This window comes from Plasmodium yoelii (assembly GCF_900002385.2).
Source record: "Plasmodium yoelii strain 17X genome assembly, chromosome: 14".
Taxonomy (NCBI): Eukaryota; Apicomplexa; class Aconoidasida; order Haemosporida; family Plasmodiidae; genus Plasmodium; species Plasmodium yoelii.
In genome coordinates this window covers 2,583,543-2,609,574 of record NC_036186.2, presented here as the reverse complement: position 1 = coordinate 2,609,574, position 26,032 = coordinate 2,583,543, and the positions used below count along the sequence as shown (strand labels likewise).

General features: G+C 20.9%; 4 protein-coding genes and 2 non-coding genes across 6 annotated transcripts; 4 read left to right on the top strand and 2 right to left on the bottom strand.

Annotated features, from left to right (window-relative positions):
* Positions 1-538: 538 nt before the first annotated feature.
* Positions 539-3,773, bottom strand: PY17X_1467700 (uncharacterized protein; the record flags this gene model as incomplete). The annotated part of the gene is made up of 2 exons (XM_723457.3): positions 539-3,523; positions 3,693-3,773. The coding sequence occupies 2 exons, from the start codon at positions 3,771-3,773 to the stop codon at positions 539-541; spliced, it is 3,066 nt and encodes a 1,021-aa protein (XP_728550.3).
* A 5,385-nt stretch (positions 3,774-9,158) lies between these two features.
* On the top strand, positions 9,159-17,180 carry PY17X_1467600 (rhoptry neck protein 3, putative; the record flags this gene model as incomplete). Its single annotated transcript, XM_022957741.1, has 8 exons — positions 9,159-9,282; positions 9,561-9,728; positions 9,880-10,011; positions 10,137-10,259; positions 10,474-10,875; positions 11,103-11,350; positions 11,490-12,734; positions 12,879-17,180. 8 exons carry the CDS (start codon positions 9,159-9,161, stop codon positions 17,178-17,180), a joined length of 6,744 nt encoding a protein of 2,247 aa, XP_022813082.1.
* Positions 17,181-17,904: 724 nt separating this feature from the next.
* PY17X_1467500 lies at positions 17,905-17,976 on the top strand. Its single transcript has one exon. It is a non-coding gene; the product is annotated as a tRNA-Gln (tRNA).
* Positions 17,977-18,942: 966 nt separating this feature from the next.
* Positions 18,943-19,015, bottom strand: PY17X_1467400. The gene has a single exon. It is a non-coding gene; the product is annotated as a tRNA-Val (tRNA).
* Positions 19,016-21,019: 2,004 nt separating this feature from the next.
* Positions 21,020-22,699, top strand: PY17X_1467300 (conserved Plasmodium protein, unknown function; the record flags this gene model as incomplete). The annotated part of the gene is made up of 1 exon (XM_724410.2): positions 21,020-22,699. One exon carries the CDS (start codon positions 21,020-21,022, stop codon positions 22,697-22,699), a length of 1,680 nt encoding a protein of 559 aa, XP_729503.2.
* A 1,051-nt stretch (positions 22,700-23,750) lies between these two features.
* PY17X_1467200 (tryptophan--tRNA ligase, putative) lies at positions 23,751-25,775 on the top strand (the record flags this gene model as incomplete). Its single annotated transcript, XM_022957740.1, has 3 exons — positions 23,751-23,933; positions 24,088-25,620; positions 25,749-25,775. The coding sequence occupies 3 exons, from the start codon at positions 23,751-23,753 to the stop codon at positions 25,773-25,775; spliced, it is 1,743 nt and encodes a 580-aa protein (XP_022813081.1).
* Positions 25,776-26,032: the final 257 nt, after the last annotated feature.

Sequence of the window (26,032 nt, the reverse complement as noted above, 5' to 3'; positions counted from 1 at the left end):
ATATATAACGAAGTCAAGCATTATTTCATACATATATATATTATCATAATACTATTGACAATTGAACAAACATAATGCATCTATGAAATTTATTATAGAATATTGTTCTATTAATAAACTTCAAAAGATGAAATCTTGCCCAATTTTACTTTCATTATATAAAATATAAACATATGTATATAATATAAAATTATACGGATACAAATAACAAATATTGTCATCATAGAAAATGGAATAATCTTATTTCAATTATTAATTTTGTTCGGAACATTTGTTCACAAATTCTATAATATAAATAAGTATAAATAACACAAACATTCACATAAACATATAATCAAAATATATTATATTTATTTTAATAATTATATAATAAAATTATAAACTTAAAATATGAAGTTGTAAATGTAGAAAAAGCCGGAATAATTCATTCGTTTAGAGGTATCATATACCAAACATTGTAGTTTAAGTGATAATTAGAACAAATTATTTTGTTCCTTTTTTAGTTTTATATTACTTGAATATAATTATTATATGAAGATTATTTACTTGCTTTATTATTTTGACCTTGTTCTTGGGTTATTTTGTTTAAACATGATAAAAATGATAAATGTTCTGAATTAGTTTGATCAACATTAATTGTAATATTTTCCAGCTTCACTACTATCGGAGGATTTTTTTCTTTATTATTGGAAAATATTTCGGGTGTTTTATCATTTGGATAAGATACAGTTACTTTACCATATGAAGGTTTTTCATCTTTTTTATCTCTTTTAAACATAGTAGGAAATCTAGATCTTTTAGACTTTTGAGCTGTGTTATCATCATCTAAAGACTCTAGAGATTTGTCAACATTTAAAGACTCTAGAGATTTATCAACATTTAAAGATTCTTGAGATTTGTCACCATCTTGATCTTTTTTATCCCTTTTAAACATCCTGGGAAATGTAGATCTTTTAGGTTTTTGAGATTTGCTATCATCATTTAAAATTTCTAGAGATTTATCAACAATTAAAAACTCTTGCAAATCGTCATCATCTTTATCTTTTTTATCTTTTTTAAACATACTAGGAAATCTAGATCTTTTAGATTTTTGAGATTTGCTATCATCATTTAAAGACTCTAAAGATTTATCAACATTTAAAGATTCTTGAGATCCGTTAGCATCTTTATCTTCTTTATCTTTTTTATCTCTTTTAAACATAGTAGGAAATCTCGATCTTTTAGATTTTTGAGATTTATTGTCATCCTCATTTAAAGACTCTAGAGATTTGTCAATATTTAAAGACTCTTGAGATCCGTTAGCATCTTTATCTTCTTTATCTTTTTTATCTTTTTTAAACATACTAGGAAATCTAGATCTTTTAGATTTTTGAGATTTGCTATCATCATCTAAAGACTCTAAAGATTTATCAACATTTAAAGATTCTTGGGATCCGTTAGCATCTTTATCTTCTTTATCTTTTTTATCTTTTTTAAACATACTAGGAAATCTAGATCTTTTAGATTTTTGAGATTTGGTATCATCATCTAAAGACTCTAAAGATTTATCAACATTTAAAGATTCTTGAGATCCGTTAGCATCTTTATCTTCTTTATCTTTTTTATCTTTTTTAAACATACTAGGAAATCTAGATCTTTTAGATTTTTGAGATTTGCTATCATCATCTAAAGACTCTAAAGATTTATCAACATTTAAAGATTCTTGAGATCCGTTAGCATCTTTATCTTCTTTATCTTTTTTATCTTTTTTAAACATACTAGGAAATCTAGATCTTTTAGATTTTTGAGATTTGCTATCATCATCTAAAGACTCTAAAGATTTATCAACATTTAAAGATTCTTGAGATCCGTTAGCATCTTTATCTTCTTTATCTTTTTTATCTTTTTTAAACATAGTAGGAAATCTAGATCTTTTAGATTTTTGAGATTTGCTATCATCATCTAAAGACTCTAAAGATTTATCAACATTTAAAGATTCTTGAGATCCGTTAGCATCTTTATCTTCTTTATCTTTTTTATCTTTTTTAAACATAGTAGGAAATCTAGATCTTTTAGATTTTTGAGATTTGCTATCATCATCTAAAGACTCTAAAGATTTATCAACATTTAAAGATTCTTGAGATCCGTTAGCATCTTTATCTTCTTTATCTTTTTTATCTTTTTTAAACATAGTAGGAAATCTAGATCTTTTAGATTTTTGAGATTTGTTATTATCATCACCATCATCATTTAAAGACTCTAGAGATTTGTCAATATTTAAAGACTCTTGAGATCCGTTAACATCTTTATCTTCTTTATCTTTTTTATCTCTTTTAAACATAGTAGGAAATCTAGATCTTTTAGATTTTTGAGATTTGCTATCATCATTTAAAGACTCTAAAGATTTATCAACATTTAAAGATTCTTGAGATCCGTTAGCATCTTTATCTTCTTTATCTTTTTTATCTCTTTTAAACATACTAGGAAATCTAGATTTTTTAGACTTTTGAGATTTATTATCATCATCATTTAAAGACTCTAGAGATTTATTATCATCCTCTAAAGACCTTAGAGATTTATTATCATCATCATCATCTAAAGATTCGGTAGCATCTTTATCTTTTTTATCTTTTTTATCTTTTTTAAACATACTAGGAAATCTAGATTTTTTAGACTTTTGAGATTTATTATCATCATCATTTAAAGACTCTAGAGATTTATTATCATCCTCTAAAGACCTTAGAGATTTATTATCATCATCATCATCTAAAGATTCGGTAGCATCTTTATCTTTTTTATCTCTTTTAAACATACTAGGAAATCTAGATTTTTTAGATTTTTGAGATTTGTTATTATCATCACCATCATCATCTAAAGAATTTAGAGATTTATTATCATCATTTAAAGACTCTTGAGATCCGTTAGCATCTTTATCTTCTTTATCTTTTTTATCTCTTTTAAACATAGTAGGAAATCTAGATCTTTTAGATTTTTGAGATTTGCTATCATCATCTAAAGACTCTAAAGATTTATCAACATTTAAAGATTCTTGAGATCCGTTAGCATCTTTATCTTTTTTATCTTTTTTAAACATACTAGGAAATCTAGATTTTTTAGGCTTTTGAGATTTGTTATTATCATCACTATCGTCATCTAAAGATTTTAGAGATTTATTATCATCATCATCATCATCATCTAAAGATTCTTGAGATTCATTAGAATCCTTGTCTGTTTTATCTTTTTTATGTCTTTTAAACATACTAGGAAATCTAGATTTTTTAGACTTTTGAGGTTTATTTTCCTCATCTGTAACCATATAATATTTATAATATATAGGCGAATGATATCTTTCTTCTTTATTTTTTGGTCTTTTATTATCTGAAGGTTCTTGATTTGCATTCGAATCTAAAGACTGTTTATCTTCTGTATTATGTTCTGAAAGACTTCTATATCTAAATTTTCCATTATTATTTATATCTATACTGTTTATTTCATATTCGTCATGTACGTTCTCATTTTTCTTGACATATTTATTTAAATCCTCCTGCAAATTAATAAACGTATTAATAAATATATCTATTTATGTCCACATAATAGTATGCAAACAACTATATTTTTTATATAAGATGAAATAAAAATAAATCACTGTTTAACATATATATATATATATGACTATTCTATATAGTTTTTATTCGTTGGGTTTTTCGTCTTACATTATTTGTAAAACATTGTATTGTTACAATAAAAAGGATATAAGAATAAACAGCAGCTAAACTATATATTTTTTTATTCATTTTCTCCTTATTAAAAAATGTTTCCACAAAGTAACATGCTTTAAATAACTTCCATTTATAATCTTTTAAAAATTTATTATTGTTGTAAAACAATAATACTAATGTTTAATGTTAATTATGAATATGTTTTTATATATTTTTTAATAATTTATACAAACAATTTGTTTCATATTTATGAAAGTATATTACAATCAAATTATATGGTGTTGCTATTTTAAAGCATTTCACAATTTTGGTTTAAAAGAATTATAATTAAAAAAAAAATTTAATGTAAATAATAATATAATTTATTTCAATCACATAAATATATTATTATATAATAATTAAATTTTAACATTATATGAAAAATAAAAATTCAAATATACATTCGTATATAATAGTACATATTGAAAAAAACGTTCTTTCATGAAAGATAAATTATATATAATAAAATTTCTTTATAACTTAAAAGTAAATAAATATATATATATATATATATATATATATATATATATATATATATATAGATTAGTCGATTAATCTGCTGCCACTAAATATAAAAAATATTAAAATAAGGAGATCTAGCTATAAATGCAAAAATATATTTTTTGCTTAAAATTTTTTTTCTTTACCAAATAAAAACGAGTCTTTTTCTATGAATGTATTATTTTTAATATTGTATATTTGATTTTAAAATAGCATAACATAAAAAAACACGCTTAATAAATTTATCTAACAAATTTTATACTATAAACATATTTTGTCCTATTATTATTGTAGACTCCTATAAACAAGTTAATAAATATTCATTATAATAAAAATATTTGGGATGCATGTATATTTTAAATAACCAGATTAAAAAAATAATATGATATACCATAACAAAGTAAGGTTGATATTTTCATTGAAAATGCTTCAATTTTTTATAATTTTATAATTATTATTTTATCCCTTTTAAATGTTACTTAAGACTATCTTATAATTTATACTATATTTATTATCAAAATATATTTTTTTTTCATTAATATATGATAATATATTTTTTTATATATCTCATATAATATGAAATATGTTATCTCTATTAAAATTAAATAAAACATATATATTGGAAGCTATACCACAATTGAACAATTCTGTTGTAAAACTCTAAATAACAACGAATAATATGTATCAAACCGAACAATTCTAATGAGCTACTAAATGATTATTATTTCTAAATATAAAGCAAAAAACACTTAATGCTATCCTTTTATTTTTGTTATATTCGTTAAAAATATATTACGCCACTATAATAAATAGTGCACGATTTTTATTTTTGTAAATAATAATTAATGAACGCAAAATATAATAAATCGGCGACAGTAAATATATCATATCCTTGTATAGAAAATTAATTATATATTTTTTTTATAAAATATTAAATCGAATCTTATACAAATTCCATAAACTGGAGTCATAAATATTAAAAAAAAAAAAATAAAATATACTTTATTATCATTTAAATAATATACATAGTTTTTTAAATTTAAAATTCCAACTCAAACCATAAAATATAAATTAATTCAATTTATTATTAAAATGAATCACATTTTTTTTTTGTAAAAAAATATACTCAAAATAAACTATTAAATGGCATAATGCCTATCTGTATAAGTTTGCATATATTTAATAATATATTTTTTTGAGGAAATTAATTTATAACTCATTTCACAGTTTTTGTTTTCTAAGACTTTTTTTTATAAATAAAGTGATTAATACTAACATAAAATAGGAGAAAAATATAACATTTCGTTTTTTTTGTAATGATAATTATGTGATGACGAACATACTTTTAAATTGCTACATTTTCTAAATTTTCGATGCTTGCTTCATATATAAATGATAAAATAATGTGTAATAAAAGAACTAATTTTATAAAAAAGTATTTTTTGAAATATTTTATTAATTAGTAATTACTCATATTTTATAATTAGGTAAAAGAAAACAAAAATAACACATTAAATAAGCCTTTTTACCAATATACCCATATGTTTAATATGAAAAATAACGTTTGAGAACTTTTTATTTAATTGTTATATAAACATTTTTTTTTATCATGTGAACCTAGTTATTTTTCAAATAAATACAAATAATGCTGTATTATTTAGTTTATAAAGGCTACATATGAATATTCCCCTGAACCAAACAATATCTTTAATTATTTTCTATATAATAAATATACAAATTATATTTTTTATTATTAATTTCTTATATATTATTTTTTATAAAATTTTATTAATTTGTTTGTACTTAAAAATATGCATATTGTGTGTATTGTCTACTGAGAATTTTAGTTTTACTATAATATATTCATAACTAATAAATATAATAAAATAGAAAAAAATTTATAGAAATATATAAAAACATTATTTCAAAAAGAACCATTTGGGTACATTCAAATATATCATACATATAGCCACTTGAAGGTTTCAATGTCTATTCAATTATATCTTCGATATAAAATAATAATAATTTATATACTACAGCTAACATGGTAATAACTTCTTTTCCAATCAATCATTGGCTTAAGATATTATTATAATAATTTCAATTGAATATCTTTTTTTATATTTTTTAATTTTTTATTGTTATTTTGGTTATTATTCTCCATGAGGATTTTGTATCGTGAGAATATTATTATTATTATGTGCATTTAACATTTCCTTAAGGTTCATCTTTGATGCCATTTTACGAACAAGTAATGCTCCCATTGTAACATCCACTACCTAAAAATTACGAACAAAATTATAAAGAAGTATGCATTATATATGTATGATGTCAAACATATGGTAATTTAATTTAAACAGTAATATATATGTATATATATATATATATATATATATATAATTTTTATTTCACAATTCAAAAAATCATTGTTAGCTTCATACCAAATAAGTAATTAGCGCAGTGATAATACCTATCCCAATATTAACGCCTACATTACTCTTCTTCACATTTGAATTTTTCTTATTTGGAGAAACTGGTTTTTTTTCATTTTGTTCAGCTTTTTCATCTTTTTTCTTGAAAACCATTTTTGTATTTATGTTGTTATATATATAATAATTTTGAGATGTTAACAAATAATTACTAAAATATATTCTTTTTATATTTCATGAAATTTAGTAAAAAGTAATTTTATCTTATTTTTTTTTATTATCTATATTGTTTGAATTTACTAATTAAAATAACAATGTTGAAAATAAATGTTGAAAATAAATGTTGAATAATAAATTTTGAATAATAAATTTTGAATAATAAATGTTGAATAATAAATGTTGAATAATAAATGTTGAATAATAAATGTTGAATAATAAATGTTGAATAATAAATGTTGAATAATAAATGTTAAAAAATAAAGATTAGAATATATTAGAATATAATAAAAAAAATTTTAATATTAAATCAAAATAATATATCTTTGGTCAAAAATCCAAATTAAAAAGCTAAAAGTTGTAATATCAATTCTAACCAACATATGCTATTATAGAAAATGGTGATATGGGTAGCATATTTCATGTTTTTTTTTTAATGTTTAGTAAAAAAATAATAACAAACAATTTATTTTTAAATTAATTTTATAACGTTTTATAATTTTTATTCATGCATAAACAAAATTAAATAAAAATATAAATTATATAATTTTTGTTCTTGATGATATTTTTATCTAATGGCAACAACATTGTTAGTTATAATCTTTCATGTTTGCAATTCATTATATAGAGCAAACTTTGATACATTGTAACAATTATAATAACGCTTAAAAAAAAATTACGCTAATAAAAATGACATTAGAAAGTATGTATACACTTTGCATGCAAACAATATGTTTAATTTTTAGTATAAAATTGTAAAAAAACTATCGAATTTATAACTTTTATAAACAATGATTACATATAAATATATTACTATATAATAATCAATATCTCTCATTTAAGTAACCAGTTGATATCTTCATCAAATTGATTTTTTTTTTTTTTTAAAGGATATAATAGCCAAATACTACCATTCGCATAAAATTATAAATCATGTATAGATATAAACACAATTTTATTAAAAATCTTACATAGAAACCCTTTTAGTTTATATATACATAATACCCATGTTATATATAACGCATTGTAATATGTGTATTCTTTCATAATAATATTATCGTTATTATCGCAACTAAAAAAAAATATATACAGTACACATAAATTTATTTAATATTTAGTTAAATAGTATAATAATCTTATTTTCTTTATAATGTGATTAATTAAATAATATAAGCAAACAACCTAAATTTCATAAAGAAAAATACAACTCAATACATATTGTCAAAATGCCAACATATATATAATTGGAATTGTTTTACACAATCATAAGAAAAATAATTTATAAAATAAATTTTATTTTGAAAATCTAATGTTCTATTTTTTTAAGACACTAAATTAGAAATAATATATTAAATAATTATTCATCAAAAATAATATAACACATTTTCTCTTACTCTCGCTCATATATTTGTACAAATAATAGTTTACAACCATGTATATAATGTTTTATTTATTATTATTTTTTATTACAAAATTTTAAAATATTCTATGCATTGGCATAAGGAAGAGTTTTCAATTATTTTAAGGTATAAATGATATAATTTATAAAAAACTATTAATTAATAAAATATGAAAAGCATATAAGGCACCCAGTTGCACATCACATATTCAATAAATATTTCTGTTCACTATTTAGGTATATGTTTATTATAAAAAACGAATACAATGCAACTATTATTTACCTATGTTTTTAATTTATATTCTTTGGTATATTATCCGTTTTATAAAAACGAGTCTAATGTTTTAAATGCAAAAAATATATTGCCTTTTATAAAAATAGCATACCATATTATATATAATTGTATTGAATTAATCTAACAATTATTTTTATAAATATGCTATCAATGTAAAATAAATAACATGCATAAAAAAATCTTAAAAGAAAAATAATGTAAACATATATGTGTATTTTAAAGAAAACATGTATCATAATCTTTTATTATATTTACCCTTTATAATAATTTTTTTAGATTTTAGTATGCTTAATATTTAATATTCTTCAAACTTGTTATTTATTTTTTTATACATGGTTCAATATCAACCATATAATGCATTAATTATTTAGAAAATGATATAATATGTCTATTGTTTTGAAATATTTTCATAATGCTGTGAAAAGTTTTTATTTTCCAATTTTTTTTCATTATTGTAAAAATCTGTGTACTTATTTATGTTATATCAAATGATATTCCTGCTATATATAATTTAAGTTATAATTTAAAATAATATCTCAAAAAACATAAAACGTTAAAATACTTTTTTTATTTCCTGTCCAATGAAAAATCATTGGTTTTATATTATATATTTTTATTTATTTTTGAACGTATTTTCACGTTGTAATGGAATCCCAAATAAAAGTATACAATCCTTGCCCTACGATCAAAATGAAAATCGTATAGGTGAGTATATAGATAAAATTATTGTAAACATATATATATATATATGTTTATCTATTACTTGTATTCTTGTGCAATATCCATAAACACTTTTAATTCATAAGATTGAATTTTACACTTTTTAAAATATTTCTATAATCTTATTGAATACTGTATTCATTCGATTAATTCATTTATTTTTTTTTTCATATAATAATATTAAAATATATATTTAATGAAATAATATCGATAAAAACTCATGCATCTACATAAATATACTTCTTTTAATTAATTTTCTTCAGGGGTAACTTTTAACAATAAAGTAATTCAAGGTAAACATAAAATTAAAATTAATGATGGATCAAATAATGAAGGATATGGATTTTTGTCTTTAAAGACAGTTTCCATATTTAATCGATATTATATCATGAAATTAGCTAATGGTTTATTCAATAGATCGATGTTTTCAAGTAAATAAAAATAATTACAAATAATACACCCATATATTTACATTATTATTATTATTACACTAATATATTTGTTCATTCATTTTTTATACATTTATAATATAACATTGAATTTAAAATAAATGTAATTTATATATTGTCTTATAATTTTTAGAGGATCATTTTTATCGTAATGTAGCTTTATACGAATCATTATCTAGAACTAATTATTTTTTATACCCTATTGTTTTAAATGATAAAAATCTTAAAAAAATCATGTCTTTAATGAATGCAGCACATTCATCAAGTAATTAATTTAAATAAACTAATATTAAAAAGAGAAATCAAAATCATCACACATATGTGCATATATTATATACACAAATAATATTAACTAATATTTTTATTTATTGACATTCATCTTTTATACAGAGAAAAAATATGAAACATTTAAGAAACGATTAATATCAACATTTAATTATCCAAATTTCGAATTGGATGATGTTGTTAAAAATGAAATGGATCAAGCCTTATTAATATACAATAAAACAAGAAGTATGATTAATATAAAAATATTTATTTTAATTAGTTTTTTCTCTATTATTAAATAAATGAGTCTACATATATTTATATATTATATTTTTCTTGTTTTTATTTTATATGTTATATTTTTCTTGTTTTTATTTTATATGTTATATTTTTCTTATTTTTATTTTATATGTTATATTTTTCTTGTTTTTATTTTATACTTTAATTATTTTTCTCGAAGATGACTCATATTGGAGCGTAGTTGATGCATTGAAATCCGATGGAATATTATTGGCTAAAACCTTTATATCAGCTTCGTTTGCCCACAGTGTTAGTGGTATTGTTGGACTTGCAAATCATGAATTGCTAAATATTTGCTTTTCTAATGCTTATTTTTTAAATCATATTGCACCTTTAGATAAATTTGTAATGAAAAATACTTTTGGATCAATAATATCATATGTATTTAAGTCATATCTTACGTTTTTTTATCCTTTAATTGTACCATTCCGTGGAGCCTTTTCTTTTATTTTATCATCAATATGTCTTATGCAATTTGGAAAAATTGTTCATATGATATACAAAAACCTCAAAAAACTGTACAGAATATCACGAAGAAAATTTTATTATGCAATTTTGAAAGGTAAGACACTACACATATTAATGATAAAATTGAATAAATGAAAATATTAATAATGAAAAAGATAATTATATAATATCTATAAAGAATATATACTTATCAAAAAATAAGTGAACACTTTTCCTGTATATTTATTCGGAAAATATTAAAAAATTACATCAACTTATTTATAAATATATATAACTAATTTAATAATAACATATCCATTATTTTTATTTTTTTTTCATTAGTAAACCTATTAAGACAGCCACAAATTCATGTATATGCTATGAAGCTTTTATATGGAGATGCATTAGTTTTAGTTTCAAAAATTTGGAAGTTGTCTTATGTCAATGTTACCGATCATCTTAAAGGAGATGAAATGAGTCCAATTTTAAATAATTTATTTGAAAAAAATCTGGGTACTGGTTTCTTTGATTTCAGTGAATCATTATTTAAATATGTTGTTAAATCCCTAAACGAAATGAATATATTAACGGTAAAAATTTCACGTAATTTCGATACATATATATATATTTCTGCATAAATAAATCCTTATGATAATATTTACATATTCTATGTTTTTACTATTCATTAATGTTATATATATATTATACATTTTTTTATTTTTTTTATAGAATGAAAGAGCTAATTTTGAAGACGAAAACGAATTCAAAAATGAAACAATTATAAATGTTTTATCATTTCTTACAGTTACAAGAAGAGCACTTTACTACGAAGAAGCATATATGAGAATAGTTGTTGCACGAATATTAGCAAAATTTTATACATTAATTTTAGTTAATATAAATGAAATTAGTAAGATACATCCTAAAGAATATTTTAACACTGATATTGAATCAACATATGCGAGTTTATATCAAAAACAGATGCATCAAACGAATTTACAAAAAATATTTTCTGATATAACAACAAAACCGTTTATTAAAAGAAATTTAAGAAAAATAAATAGAGGTTCCATTGAATTTACAATGTCGCTTCTCAAGATAAGATTATTTCATTACAAATCTTCTTTGAAACATCCATATTCAAGTTTTTATTTTGATGAAAAATTGAAAAAACATTTAAATAATGCTATGAAATTAATTATTTCTGGATCTAATAGTATTATTGGAGATTTAGTTAAATATGGAGAAAGATTTAATATTCTTAAAGAATGTCCTATTGAGATTGCAACAAGATTGGGTAGAAAATGCAATAATGATGATTTTGAAATTAAAAAATTATTATTCCCTCTTAATATTTTTATTAATTTATTAATTCCTTTATATATGCAACCTGAAGATGTATTAATAAACGATAAAATAATACCAGATATATTGAATTTTTTTCAAGTTATGACAGACTCAAAAGATTTATATTTATATAAATATTTAACAAGTGTTGTTGATTTTATTTTTAAAAATGAAAACGTCGAAACTTCAAATATAGATTATCATGCCGAAATAAATAAAATAATTATAAAAGAAATTCATAATGTAATTGAGGAAGTGAATAACGAAAAAATTAATTCTTTAAAATTCCATGCATATTCAATTAAAAAAAATGATTTATTCTTACATAATACAAATGGAAAATTATTTAAATTTACATTTGATAAAGAAAATGATAAACGATATTTTTCAAATCTATTAAAAATAACTGATTATAGAGATCCATTGGAATATCAATCACCATATGTTAATTTTAAACCTTTAATAAGTAATAATGGAACTTTAGCAATACAAAATTATCATAAAAAATTTAAAGGGAAAATATATACTTGTCATATGTGTTTGGATGAGGATGATGATATTTTAGTTGTTAATTTAATTTATCACGTTTTATGGTCATCAGGATTAGATAAATTCAGCGCTTATGTGGTATGTCTTTTTTTATTTATTCCATTTTACATTGAATATGCAATTATAGCTATACATAAAATGTGTGAACAAATAAACTATGCACTTTTGTTTATATATCTTTTTCTATACATTTTTCTTTTCTTTTTTTTTCTTCAATATTAGTTCTCTTCATTAATCGGAGCAGTCAAGCAAATGTATCACAAAGCTTCACCATGGAATAAAGCTCTTATTGATATGGTACCGACAGAATTTTACCATGTCCATAGTATTTTTATGAATAAAAATTCACAATTAAAAAATAAAAGTCAAAATGTATTTATAAAACGTATTAGATATTATGGATTTCACTTTAATAAATATACTTTTCAAAGCATGTTTAAATCACTTTTAAGCAATATTTTAGTTCGTGTAAATTTTTTCGATTTAGAACAAGCTGCTAGCATGATATCAATGTCTTTACTTTATTCTATTTATACACATATTCAAAAATATGAATTACCATTAGAGGAAACATTTAAATTGCAACAACAAAAAATCATAGAATCTTATTACACTGTGGATAAATATTCTCAAAATTACGAAGCATACACAATTGAAATGATTAATGAAGCTAAAAAAAACAAGAAAATAAATATGGAAAATAATAATACTATAACTTCTGACAATAACAGCAGCAATAATAATAATAGTTACGATGATGATAGCGATACCACTTCTAATAATTCAGAAGTAGAGGCAATCAGTACCAATGGCACCAAAGAAACTGAAGAAGATGTAGAACTTTCTCTAGATGATGAACTTGTCAAAAATACAAAATACCTAAAATTAGAATTAGAATCAAAAGAAGATATAAGGAATAAAATAATAGAGGAACTAATAGAAACAAATGGAAATTTGCCAAATTATGAAATGTATCCCAATTTACCAGCACAATGCTTCTTTTTATTATACTATGATTTTACACCATTCATACAAAACAATTTAATGGGTATAGAGAATGTTATAAACACATTAAAAAATACCACACTTGGAAGGGATCATATTATTAATTCTGATAGAATACAAAATGAGACAACATTATTTGCATCAATTAATCAAAAGGATATAATAAATATTCTTTGTGGTACACACTTATTTTTTAAAAAAGAAGATGTTACATTAAATGAGATGTTTAAATATGACAATTCTGATATAGCTGTGAATCATTTATTAATATATTTAGCATTATTGAGAATTGAAAAAAAATATAATCATCTTTCATGGAAAAGATATTTAATATTAGAAAAATATCTAGACCGAAGAAGAAAATTTTATAAAACTCCATTAAAATATCTTCGATTAAAAATATTAAATTATAAAAGAACGTTAGCTCGTCTTAGAAGAAAAACACAAAAATATATGGGAATGATGCTTAAAAAAAAAAATGTATTCAAACCGTTAACAGCTCAAGCAAATTTTGAATTAATGCAAAATGCTGAAATATATAATAAAAGATATCCTTTGATATATATTAGATTTGAAGATATTTTAACACATTCTAATGTCTTTCATAAATTCAAATATACATTACTTAAATATGTTTCTGATAAAGAAACTATTAGAAATATGATTAATAATTTCAAACTTGCTCCCGATACATCTTTGAACAATAACAACCTTTTAAAGAGAATTTTTAAAATTTTTAATTTAATAATTTATCATAAATTTAATATAGATTTGCGTGATATTGGTAACAAACAACAATATATTAAGTCAGATTTTGTTAATATGAATAAAACTAAATATATATTGAACTTTATAAAATTGCCTCTAGAAGTTGAAAATTATTTGAATCAATTAATAGGATTTTTAAAACTCTTAACTGATATGAAGTTTACAAACTTTTTATTTTTGAAAAATTTTTATATATTTATTAAACTTTATATAGTAACAGGAGATTTTGAATTTGCATCTAAAGATTCAGTTATATATATAGCCAGCAAAAATTACTTAAATTTTATTCTAAATTCAATGTTAGAATTTGAAAATTTCAAAGCGCTTTTTAAAAGCCTTAATAATATTAATCTTAATATAAGAAAATATCCTTTAAATTATTTGAATTTTAAAGCTAAATGTTATACTATTGATGGACATAACACTTATGACATAATTATAAATGATCACGATAAAGCAGAACAAATATTTAAAATTATGAATTATGATATAGACAGCTTTTATAAAGATTATTTATTAATAGATTTACTTTATGATGATATTAAATTTGTAGATATAAGCCCATATTATGAAACAATTGAAGATGGAAAACTAAGTCGTATGAGGAATAAACTAAGTAAATTAATTCCTGGGGCCAAAAATGCTTCTCAATTTTTAGCCTTTGATGATATAAAGATGTTAAATGATTCGTTACAAAATTTTGCATATTTAGAAAAATTTTTAGAAAATACAAACATTCCCTTAATTCCGTTTAGTGATTTTTCTTATTCTGTCGATGGCGATAATGTCAGGGTGTATTTTAAAACAAAAGCCACATCTGCACCTTTTTATAAAGAAAATATTTTAGATTTATTTAAACATGTAGGAAAATCATTTGTTAGTAATTATGATCAAAAAGTTAAATGTTCTTTTGTCAATTATCCTTTTAATTTATATTACTGGTTAATTCTAAATCCTGAAAAACCAAATGTTGAAACTATCAATAAAACAGGGTTAATAAAAGAGGAAGATTTACTACCTCAATCAGATGAACAGAAAGAGAAAACAGAATTACTCAGTGATGAAAATCTTGTTAAAGATATATTATTTAATCAAATTATAAATAAAGTTGATAATAAAAATGATGATAATTTATCAAGCGCATCAACATCAATAAAAAGTTTTAAATATGGAACCGATTCCGATTCAGAATCCGAATACGATTTAGAATATGAAAATACTAGTAATTCTAAACCATCTGATAATCTAACCCGTTCAGATAAAACTAACATTATAAAACCAAATTTAAATACACAAGAAGATTCATCGAATGAATCTTATTTAAGTGCACAAGACACACGTGATAGTGAAACTGAAAGTTTATATGAGGATTCAATTTCAGTTGCTAATTCAGATTCCATTATTCCCCCATCCACCAAACAATTTTATTCTACACCAAATGATGCAGTACCACTTATCAATACAAATGAGGACAATGACCAATCGAATAATAATGGTGAAAATGATGAAAAAGATAAGTTATTACATCAAGAACATAATAATGATAATATTGCCAACTATGATAACGAAAACACAAGTCAAATTAACAACTTAAATGAAACAGAAACCAATAATCCAACTAGTTTCATTCAAAAAAGTAAAACAGGACCATTCGTTTTCGATTCAATTATGATATCTGAAAAAATAAATACAACTACTCAAGACAAATATGGAAATTTTGGTAGACCTTATAATATATATATTCCTAAAAAAGACATATTAAGAAATTTCCATTTAGTAATTAAAGTAGTACATAGTTTAATTTCATTAAATAAATTTTCTATTGTCAATCCAAAAAATATTCTTAAAAAAGGTATAAAGATACTTACAAATGATAATGATTTTATAAAAAGCCAAAAATTGAACCCACTTATTAATACTATGTTACTTGATATAAATGATATTATACAAAAATTAAAATTGACTACTGAAAAACAATATAATGTGTCCAATGCTGATATATTAGATATATATAATGTAATCGAATTTAGTTTATTTAATAAATATATTATTTATCCTCCTTTGAAAAGATTAAATAAAAATGAACTTAATTATATTTTAAATGTTATAGATCAAGGATATTTTTATCATTTCATGAAAATTGTATCGAAATTAAAAGGTGTAAATATTGATCAAAGGAAAGTTAGAAATAAAATAATTAGTATTCAGGAATATGTACCTTTATTAGAAGAAAGTAATATAGATGATTTTTATCAAATTATTATAGATTCTCTAAGATGTGAAAATATTAAATGTTTTAATTTTCTTTTCAATGATTTTATTATGAGAATGTATAATAATAATGTTTTAAGAGTAGTGAATAATTACGATATTATTACACCTATGAAAGATATAGTTAATGATCAATTTGGACATATAGATGATATTCTTGTTAAAGTTACAAATTCATATACATTATATAAAAAAAATGATAACCCATTTATTAAAATGTATTTAGATGAACATTCAAATTCTAATTCTAAATTAAATTATACAGAATTATTATTTGGTGCATTAAATGTATCACAACAAATGGATAAATGGCTTTCATTATATACATTATTTAATATAAGACATATATATTTGAATGTTGGATATATGCTAGTTGGTATGAAATATATCATTAAAAGAAAATATAGAATGTTCGCACATAAATATATGTTTTTCAAGTGGTTAAGAATATCAAAAAAACAACAATTATACATTCCATAAAATTCATATAATAAATATAAATTTTAACAATTATTTTTTTCCATTTATTTTCTCCTTTGAGACAACTTCCGTTAGTGCTACATTTAGTATGTTGCAATGAGCACACATGTGAAAATGGTTGCATTTGCATTTGTATTTGTATTTGTATTATATATGTTTTTTAGTTTTTTAGTTTTTTTTTTTTTGTTTTTTTTAATGTTTTACTTAAACATTAGTTTTAGGTTTTAAGTTTTAATTTAAATAATAAAATATTACTTAATACTTTTGCAATTCATATGTACATATAACGCTAACTAAAATTTGTATATTAATACTATGAAAAATATGTATTTTTTGTATAACAATTCAAAGATAGATAAATAAAACAGGTATACTATATAAATACAATTAAAAGATCGATTGGTATTCTTCTTGGTATAACAAATTAAACATATGCTCTTATATCACATTCATTATATTATATATATTGACCTATAAACAATGAGTTAAAAACCTTTTTTTAATTTTTGTTCACCTTTTTTTTTCTCAAAAATGTTTTGATATTTTTTTTGTTTAATAAAATTAATAAAGAAAAATAATTCCATATTGATATTCTTATTGTTAAATAAAGGTATTAATTTTATTGTTGCATTTTGAATAAAAAAATGTGAACATATTATATATATTTTATTTTTAAGCTTAATAAATTACAATAAATATAATATATATTTACTTGCGTATATATGGTTTCGTAGTGTAGTGGTTAGCACCGAGGACTTTGAATCCTCTAACCCGGGTTCGAGTCCCGGCGAGACCTTTTTTCTTTAATATTTTTCAATTTAATTAAATACAAAATTATGCTAGATTTATTCATTTAAAATCAATAAAGCAAGAATTGTAACGTAATTTTATGTTAATTTATTTTTTATTTTATTATCCCTATGTTATCTAACAATTTAACAAAATTTATTTAGTATATTTTTTTTAACATTGCAAACTTGTTATGCTTATTATTTACTTAATTTATATTATTCTTGATAAATAATTTTACATATTCAATTATTTAAATATAAAACCCTTTTATTATTATTATTATTATCATCATCATCATCATTAACAGAAACCAAGCATACCATTCCTTTATCATATACATTATAAAGATCTAGTTAAACATACATTACAGTTAATTGTAACAATATACATATTGATAAATAACATAATTTATAGTTTATTAAATAACCTGTATTGTACCATATTATATGTATATACAATGTGTGCATACATAATTATTTGCATAATTAATAATGCTTATGTAATAATGTGATATGTCTTATTTTTTATTCAATATATAAATATTTAATATCCAAAATGTAAATAATATGTTTATATATATATACCATTTTTTATATCCTTTAATACTTATATAAAATTGTGAAAGTCATAAATCAACGCCAAAAATATTGCTCTATGACAATCATAATACAAATTTAAAATAATACTTGTCAAAGCTATATTATATATCCCCAATAATTTATTAAAAATGTTATATATTATATATTTTTTATTTATATCATTTAATAAAATATATATTTCGCTATTTTATGAAAAAAATATTTTATGATAAAAATAGTTTATGATATATCATATACCATTATTAATAATTTTTTTATTCATTTTATATTTCCAATTTGTTTACACTCTATATCCATGTTTCTTCTATTGTATCAATTAAATATAATTATATATATGCAAAAAAAATAATATTATTAATTTAATTAAAAAATACGGGCACCGAGGATCGAACTCGGGATCTCCTGCGTGTTAGGCAGGCGTCATAGCCACTAGACCATGCCCGCTTTCTATATTTGCTTTTTATGCAAAATTTTTAATTATATTAAATATATTCATTGCTTTTACTTTAAATTAACATAATTCCTTCAAATATACATTTGTATATAATAATATATTTCTCTCAAAAACGCAATTCATGCATATATTTACATATATTTACATATACATATATATATAATTTTTTTAATGTACCAACTCATAAATAAGAATAAACTATAATAACTCTACTAATTATTGTTTTAATTTTATTGTAACATTTGGGCTTTTTATGTTTCCCATTAATTTTTATAATTATTTGAAAAATAAATGCAACTCATCTACAAAATATATAAGAATATCCATTTTATTTCATTTTCAATTCCCCAAAAATATATAAAAGTTGAAATAACATTATTTTTATATTTTTCTTAAAATTTAATGTAATTTTTTTTAAATAATATAAATTCCTTAACTAATGTCTTCTACATTTAAATAAATAAAACAAAACAATAATATATAACATCATTTTATATATAAAATTAATATAAATTCACATTTGTATAAAATTTGTTATAGCCCCCCTTATATTATATATACAAATAAATACCATTAAAGGTACCCAAAATAATGAATTTTTATAATATGAATACATATGATCCTATTTTTAATTTGGTTACCATTCCACTAAAAACATAAATGCATATCTACAACCCTTTATAATGTGAAACACACTAAACACTGCTTGTTTAAAATAATAGAAAAAAATTGTATTTATAAAATGAACAGAATTACTTTTTCGAATTTACAAGAGTCTGCCATCAACCATCTTATACAGCCATCAACCATCTTATATAGCCATCAACCATCTTATATAGCCATCAACCATCTTATATAGCCATCAACCATCTTATATAGCCATCAACCATCTTATATAGCCATCTTATATATACATATCATACATACATGCATACATACACACATATTATCTCTTATCTCAACAAAGGACTGCTTTATTTTCTCAATAATTTGTAGACATTATATATCATATACCAATTTTCCTCATTTTCATTTACGCGTATCGATAATAAAAATTTTGAATATTTATGGAAACAACATTTTAATTATTTTAAAATAAATTATCCCCACAAAATTATTATGTATTTTTTTATCCTTAATAAAGCATATTTAAACACAAAATTTATGTTTACCATTATTTATGCGTCCATATATATTATTCTATAAAAATTTAAGGTTTGATACAATTATGAAAGTAAAAAAGATTAAAAGTTTCTTTTCTCATTCTTTTAAATTGTTATTTTTAAATTGTTATTTTTAAATTGTTATTTTATTTTTTATTTTTTCCCTCATTAATAAAACAAACTCAATTTTCATAATAATATGGTATAAAAATGTTTTCTCTTAATGCTTCGATTTATAAGCGTGTGCTTAAAATAAAGAAAAGGAATACATTTTTATACCATATTATTATGAAAATTGAGTTTATTTTATTTTACTTAATTTTACTTTATTTTTGCATGTTAACTTTTTTATGATTACGTTAAGATTTTTTCACAAATATTTTTGTAAAATGCAAAGTTTCATAATAAAATAATGATGAAAATAAAAAAAAAAAAAAAAAATAAAAATAAAAAAATAAAAAAAAATAAAAATAAAAATAAATTTTGATTATACATAAATCCATGTATATAAATATGTTCACTGCGAATTTTATATTTACAAATTTTTGAAAATGCTTCATCAAAGTTTAATTCCTTTGTTTATTATTTTAATTTTTTTTTATTTGGAAATATTTTAATATTTCCACTTTAAACATAATACATTTGCAATAATCCAATTTTTTGTTTATTTAAAATTTATATTTCATAACTATTAATGTAAATTAGGGTTTATTTCCCCACAATAATATTGTATTTACTTTTCTTTCATTTTCCAAATTATTTCAAAATTTTTATTTTATCAATATATATATATATATATAACAAACAGTAATATATTACTATATATATAGAATGAATGAAAATAATATATCAGAAAAAAATGATAACGACTTTTTAAGTGGAATAGATAAATTGCATTCGATAGTAACTGGAAATGATAACAATAATAATAATGCCGAAATAAATAATGTTGACAAACCCGATTTAAAATTTGCTAACCATAGAACAGAAACAGATACACCAAACAAATTACAAGCCTCTTATAATTTAGCCCCAACAAATAATGCTAACCAAACAAATAATGATAACCAAAGAAGTAATGATAACCAAAGAAGCAATGATAACAAATCAAAAGACAAACTTCAAAAAGAGTCATCTCCATTTGAAAGCAATCTTAATAAAGAAAGTTTTATAAATAACAATGATACATCTTCCGATGTTCGTAATATAAAAAAATCTGGAAAACAGTATAATAAAAAAAATAATAACGATTCCAAGAGTAAAGCCTTTATAACTAAAGAAAATGGGGAAAAAAAAAATTATAAAAAAAATTATATTAACTACATCAAATTAAATAATGCAAAATTAGAAGATATGGATTATACAAGTCATCTTGAATTTATTAATCAAAATTATTATTTTAAAGAATTAAATAATATACCAAATAAAAAAACAGATCATATTGATATTAATATTTGTTATTCTAGTAAAAGTGAAAAATCTTTAGATGAAAGTGATGATGATAGTTCTACTGATTCTGTCGAAAATTTTTATGAAAATATTTATCAAGAAAACCCTTCACTAAATTTTTATAAAAATTCATTATGTACAAAAAATACAAAAAATCAATTAAATTTTGAAAATTATTTTAACTCAAAAAATAATGCTGCTGACGAAATAAATGTTTTAAATAATTATATTAAAACATTAACAGAACAATCACAAAAATCATCATCTCATATAGATATTGATAATAAATTAATTAATATCTTATCTTTGTCATTTTTAACATTTATTGATCATGTAATTTATGATTCTCATATATATGCATTAAAAAACCAAATCCCTTCAAATATGCAAAATGAAAAAAATGACGAAACAAAAGAGAACCAAAACGCTACTAGTAATAACATGGAAAGTAACATGGAAAATATCATAAAAAATAACATGGAAAATATCATAAAAAATAATACTACCATTAAAAATATAGAAATATCTAAGGATACCAATGAATTAATAAATAACTCTAAAGAAACAAATAAACAAAAAAAAACACAAATTATTTATAATCCCGATGTAATCAATTTATGTCTAAATAATTTATACAACCAAAAATTAGTAAATGATATTATAAATGAAAATAAAGACCAAATAAAAACTGGCCATCCTAACAAAACTAATAAAAATATTCAAAATGATGGCAAACATATCCAAAATGATGGCAAACATATCCAAAATGGTAGCAAACATATCCAAAATGATGGCAAACATATCCAAAATGATGCAAACATTTTGAGCAACAATGCACGAATATATAATTCTCCTCATCATGATACTGATATAATTGACATCCAACACACTACAAATCTCAATAATAGTCAAGACTCATTAAAAATGAAACTAGCCAATAAGTTACAACAAAGAAAACTTATTATTAACAAAATAAATGAAAAAATTAAACAAAATTCTGAAAACATATCAAATTTTGTAAATTCGAATAACTATTCTCTTGAAGACATTTTTGAGCTTTAACTATATTTTATTCGAAAAGTTTTATCATTTACTTTATTCTTTTTTTGATGTATATTTTTTAAATCCTACATGTGGTACTTAATTTTTTTTTTTACCGTCTATAGAAAAATAATACGCAAATAGCATACACTTGCATATTTGTACACACAATTTTTTTTTAAGTTCATTACCTCATCTATAAATCATATTTTTCACATTGTTTTGTTTTTACACCATTATTTAAAAATCCTTCCAAAATAGTTGGAAAATTATTATTATTTTTTTTTTTTTAAAAACATTATTTTTCGTAATAATTTTAATTAACTACAAATTTGTAACAAACTATTAATTAATATAGTTTTTGACAACATACAATAATATTTATCAATCTCTCTATATACTTATAGTTGTCAATAAATATTTTCCCCCCTTTAAATAACAATTTCGCAATAAAATGTAAACCCTGAAAATGTCATTTTTATTGCCCAAAAATATTCTTAATAATAATGATAATTTTTTATCATACACTATTTCGTTTCCTTTTGGAAACATTTCCATATTCCCATCAATTTTTTTATTTTTTATTTTTTATTTTTTATTCTTTATTTTTTATTTTTTATTTTTTTTTTTTGAAAAAAATGAGACTTAATCGTTAAAATAAAGAAAACCGAAAAAATAAATATTCATATTTTGTATATCATATTGAATAAACACATCATTCAAAATAATTGCTACTTTAAAAATTTATTTTCCTTTATTAATTTTTATTCCAATTTAATAATAGGGCTAGTAAAAACACTATCCAAACTTGTATAGTTACAAACTAAAACCACAAAACAACATTAGTATAAATATATTTATATATGTAAATTATTATCAATCTATTTTATTACCTAATTCATTTTCATTAATATCATGATATATGAAAAAAAAAAAAAAAAAAAAAAAGAGACTAAATTAAAATAATGACATAATAAAAGAAAGTTTGTTAAGATTGCAAAATGCCAAGAAAACGAAATGGAATTCTTTCCATTTCTTGATCGTTTCTAGGACATTATTTGTTAATATAATAATGAAAAAAGGAAAAATAATACTTTTATATTTTCTTATAGTTATTCATATCAACTTTTATAAAAATGTTAAAATCAAAAAAAAATGGGGGAATATATTTTACATATATAATACCCCCCAAATAAACATACAAAAACGAAATTTCCAACTGAAAAATAGTTGTACATTTCTAACTGGAATCAAAGTAAAAATATATATCTAATTTAATTTTCTTTTTATGTGTGTATATTATCTTTTTTTTTTTTTTTTTTTACAGTTTCTATATTATTCCTACATAACATATTCTTTTATATATACACAAATTTACATGAATAAATATTATTTTTTAATTTGGTTAGCCAAGTGGAAGCATACATCTTGGTAACTATATAGGATGTTTGTCTCCCATAATAAATCTTGAACTCCAAAAAAGGGAAGACTATACAAATAATGTCAAAAATGATAAAAGTTGTGAAATAAAAATGGGCAAAATAAACGGTATGAACAAAATGAACAAAATAAACAAAATGAACAAAATAATACTAATCGCCGACCTTCATAGTTTAACAAACATTAATAACATATTTTCATTAAAACAAAATGTTCTCGACTCAGTAAAGACTATCATTTCTTTGATTATAAACATGTATGTGAAAAAAAAAAACTACATTGATATATATATAAATGACATAAATATAAAACATATTATTAAACACCTTAACATAAACATAAAAGATGATATAAATATTCAAAATCTATTATCATATAATGGAGATAATATGTATCTTAATTTATATAATGAACAAAAATATGTAAATTCAAATATGATCAATTCGTCGAAAATATATGAACAAAAAGATATTTTTACTTCTCACCATTCAAAGTTAAATAGAAATAGACAAAACGATAATTATAAATTTTATAAAAAATCGAATATTAAACAAATACATTATTTTTACATAATTAAACAATCTGATATACAACAACATACATCTCTTTATTATTTAATAAATTCTTTTATTCCCATTAATATACTAAATTCACATATACATATAAAAGCTAGTGAAAATAAAAAAACATTTTCTTTATTTTCTTATCCAAATTTAATGTTATCAGATATTATGCTTTATAAACCTCAGTATTTAATAATAGGATTAGATCAAAAAAAAAATATCGAAATTATAAAAAAAATTTCAAAAAAAATTAACACATCCTTAAATAAACATATTATAAAATTGCCAAAAATATATTCTTCAAAATTCAATATAGAAATAATGAATTTGGATGGACATAATAAAATGAGTAAAGATAAAGAATTATCAACTTGTCAAAATTTACACAAAGTTATTTATCTATTTGATAATAAAGATATAATTGAAGAAAAAATACGAAAAGCCAAAACAGATAATTACAACACATTAATATATGCTAAACATGATCAAAAAGAAATTAATAATCTTATTAATATATATTTATTCTTTTTTTATCATCAAATTAAAAATATATATTATAATATAAATAATTCCAAAGACTCAACTAACCAATTTTGTTTCCCTCAAAATTCGCTATTTTTAAATAATATAAAGCAAAATTGTATATCTCACCCTACAAATGTTTATAAACAAAATGGACAAAATGAAAAAAATGAGCAAATAATTTTTAAAAAATGTAATATAAACCCAAATTTTAATCCAAATATTATAAATGATATCCTATCTACTTATAATAATAATTACCAACATTTTAAATATGACCTGTCTCAATTAATTTATAAACATTTCATATTTTCAAAGTATTGTTATGAGAAACTTTATTCCGAACATAGATTAATAAATTATTTATTAAAGATTGGCAAACAATGCTTATATCAAAAGGCTTCCAGAACATATAAAGTAAGTTACTATATTTATTAATATTATATGTTTATAATTTTTTTGAATTTGTACACCTTTTTTATTTTGCTTTCCTATCTCCATCAACATACCATTATATATTATTTTTTTTTTTTTTTTTTTTTTAGAATTTCAAGAAAAACTTAAATATATAAATTAATATTTCTTCTATCAAGAAAATAATTGTTTATAATAAAATAACCAAACTTTTCCAAGCATTTTATAACCACAACCAAAATAGCCAAATTATCCTTATTTCATTCGTATTTCATTCGTATTTCATTCTTATTTTATCCTATTTAATAGCAATATTGCTCCATCATATTTCCACATTATTCGATTATTATTTATTTTGATGTTTTTAATATTTTTCCTTTGACATTTTTATTTTTTTGTTATATCCCCACTTTTG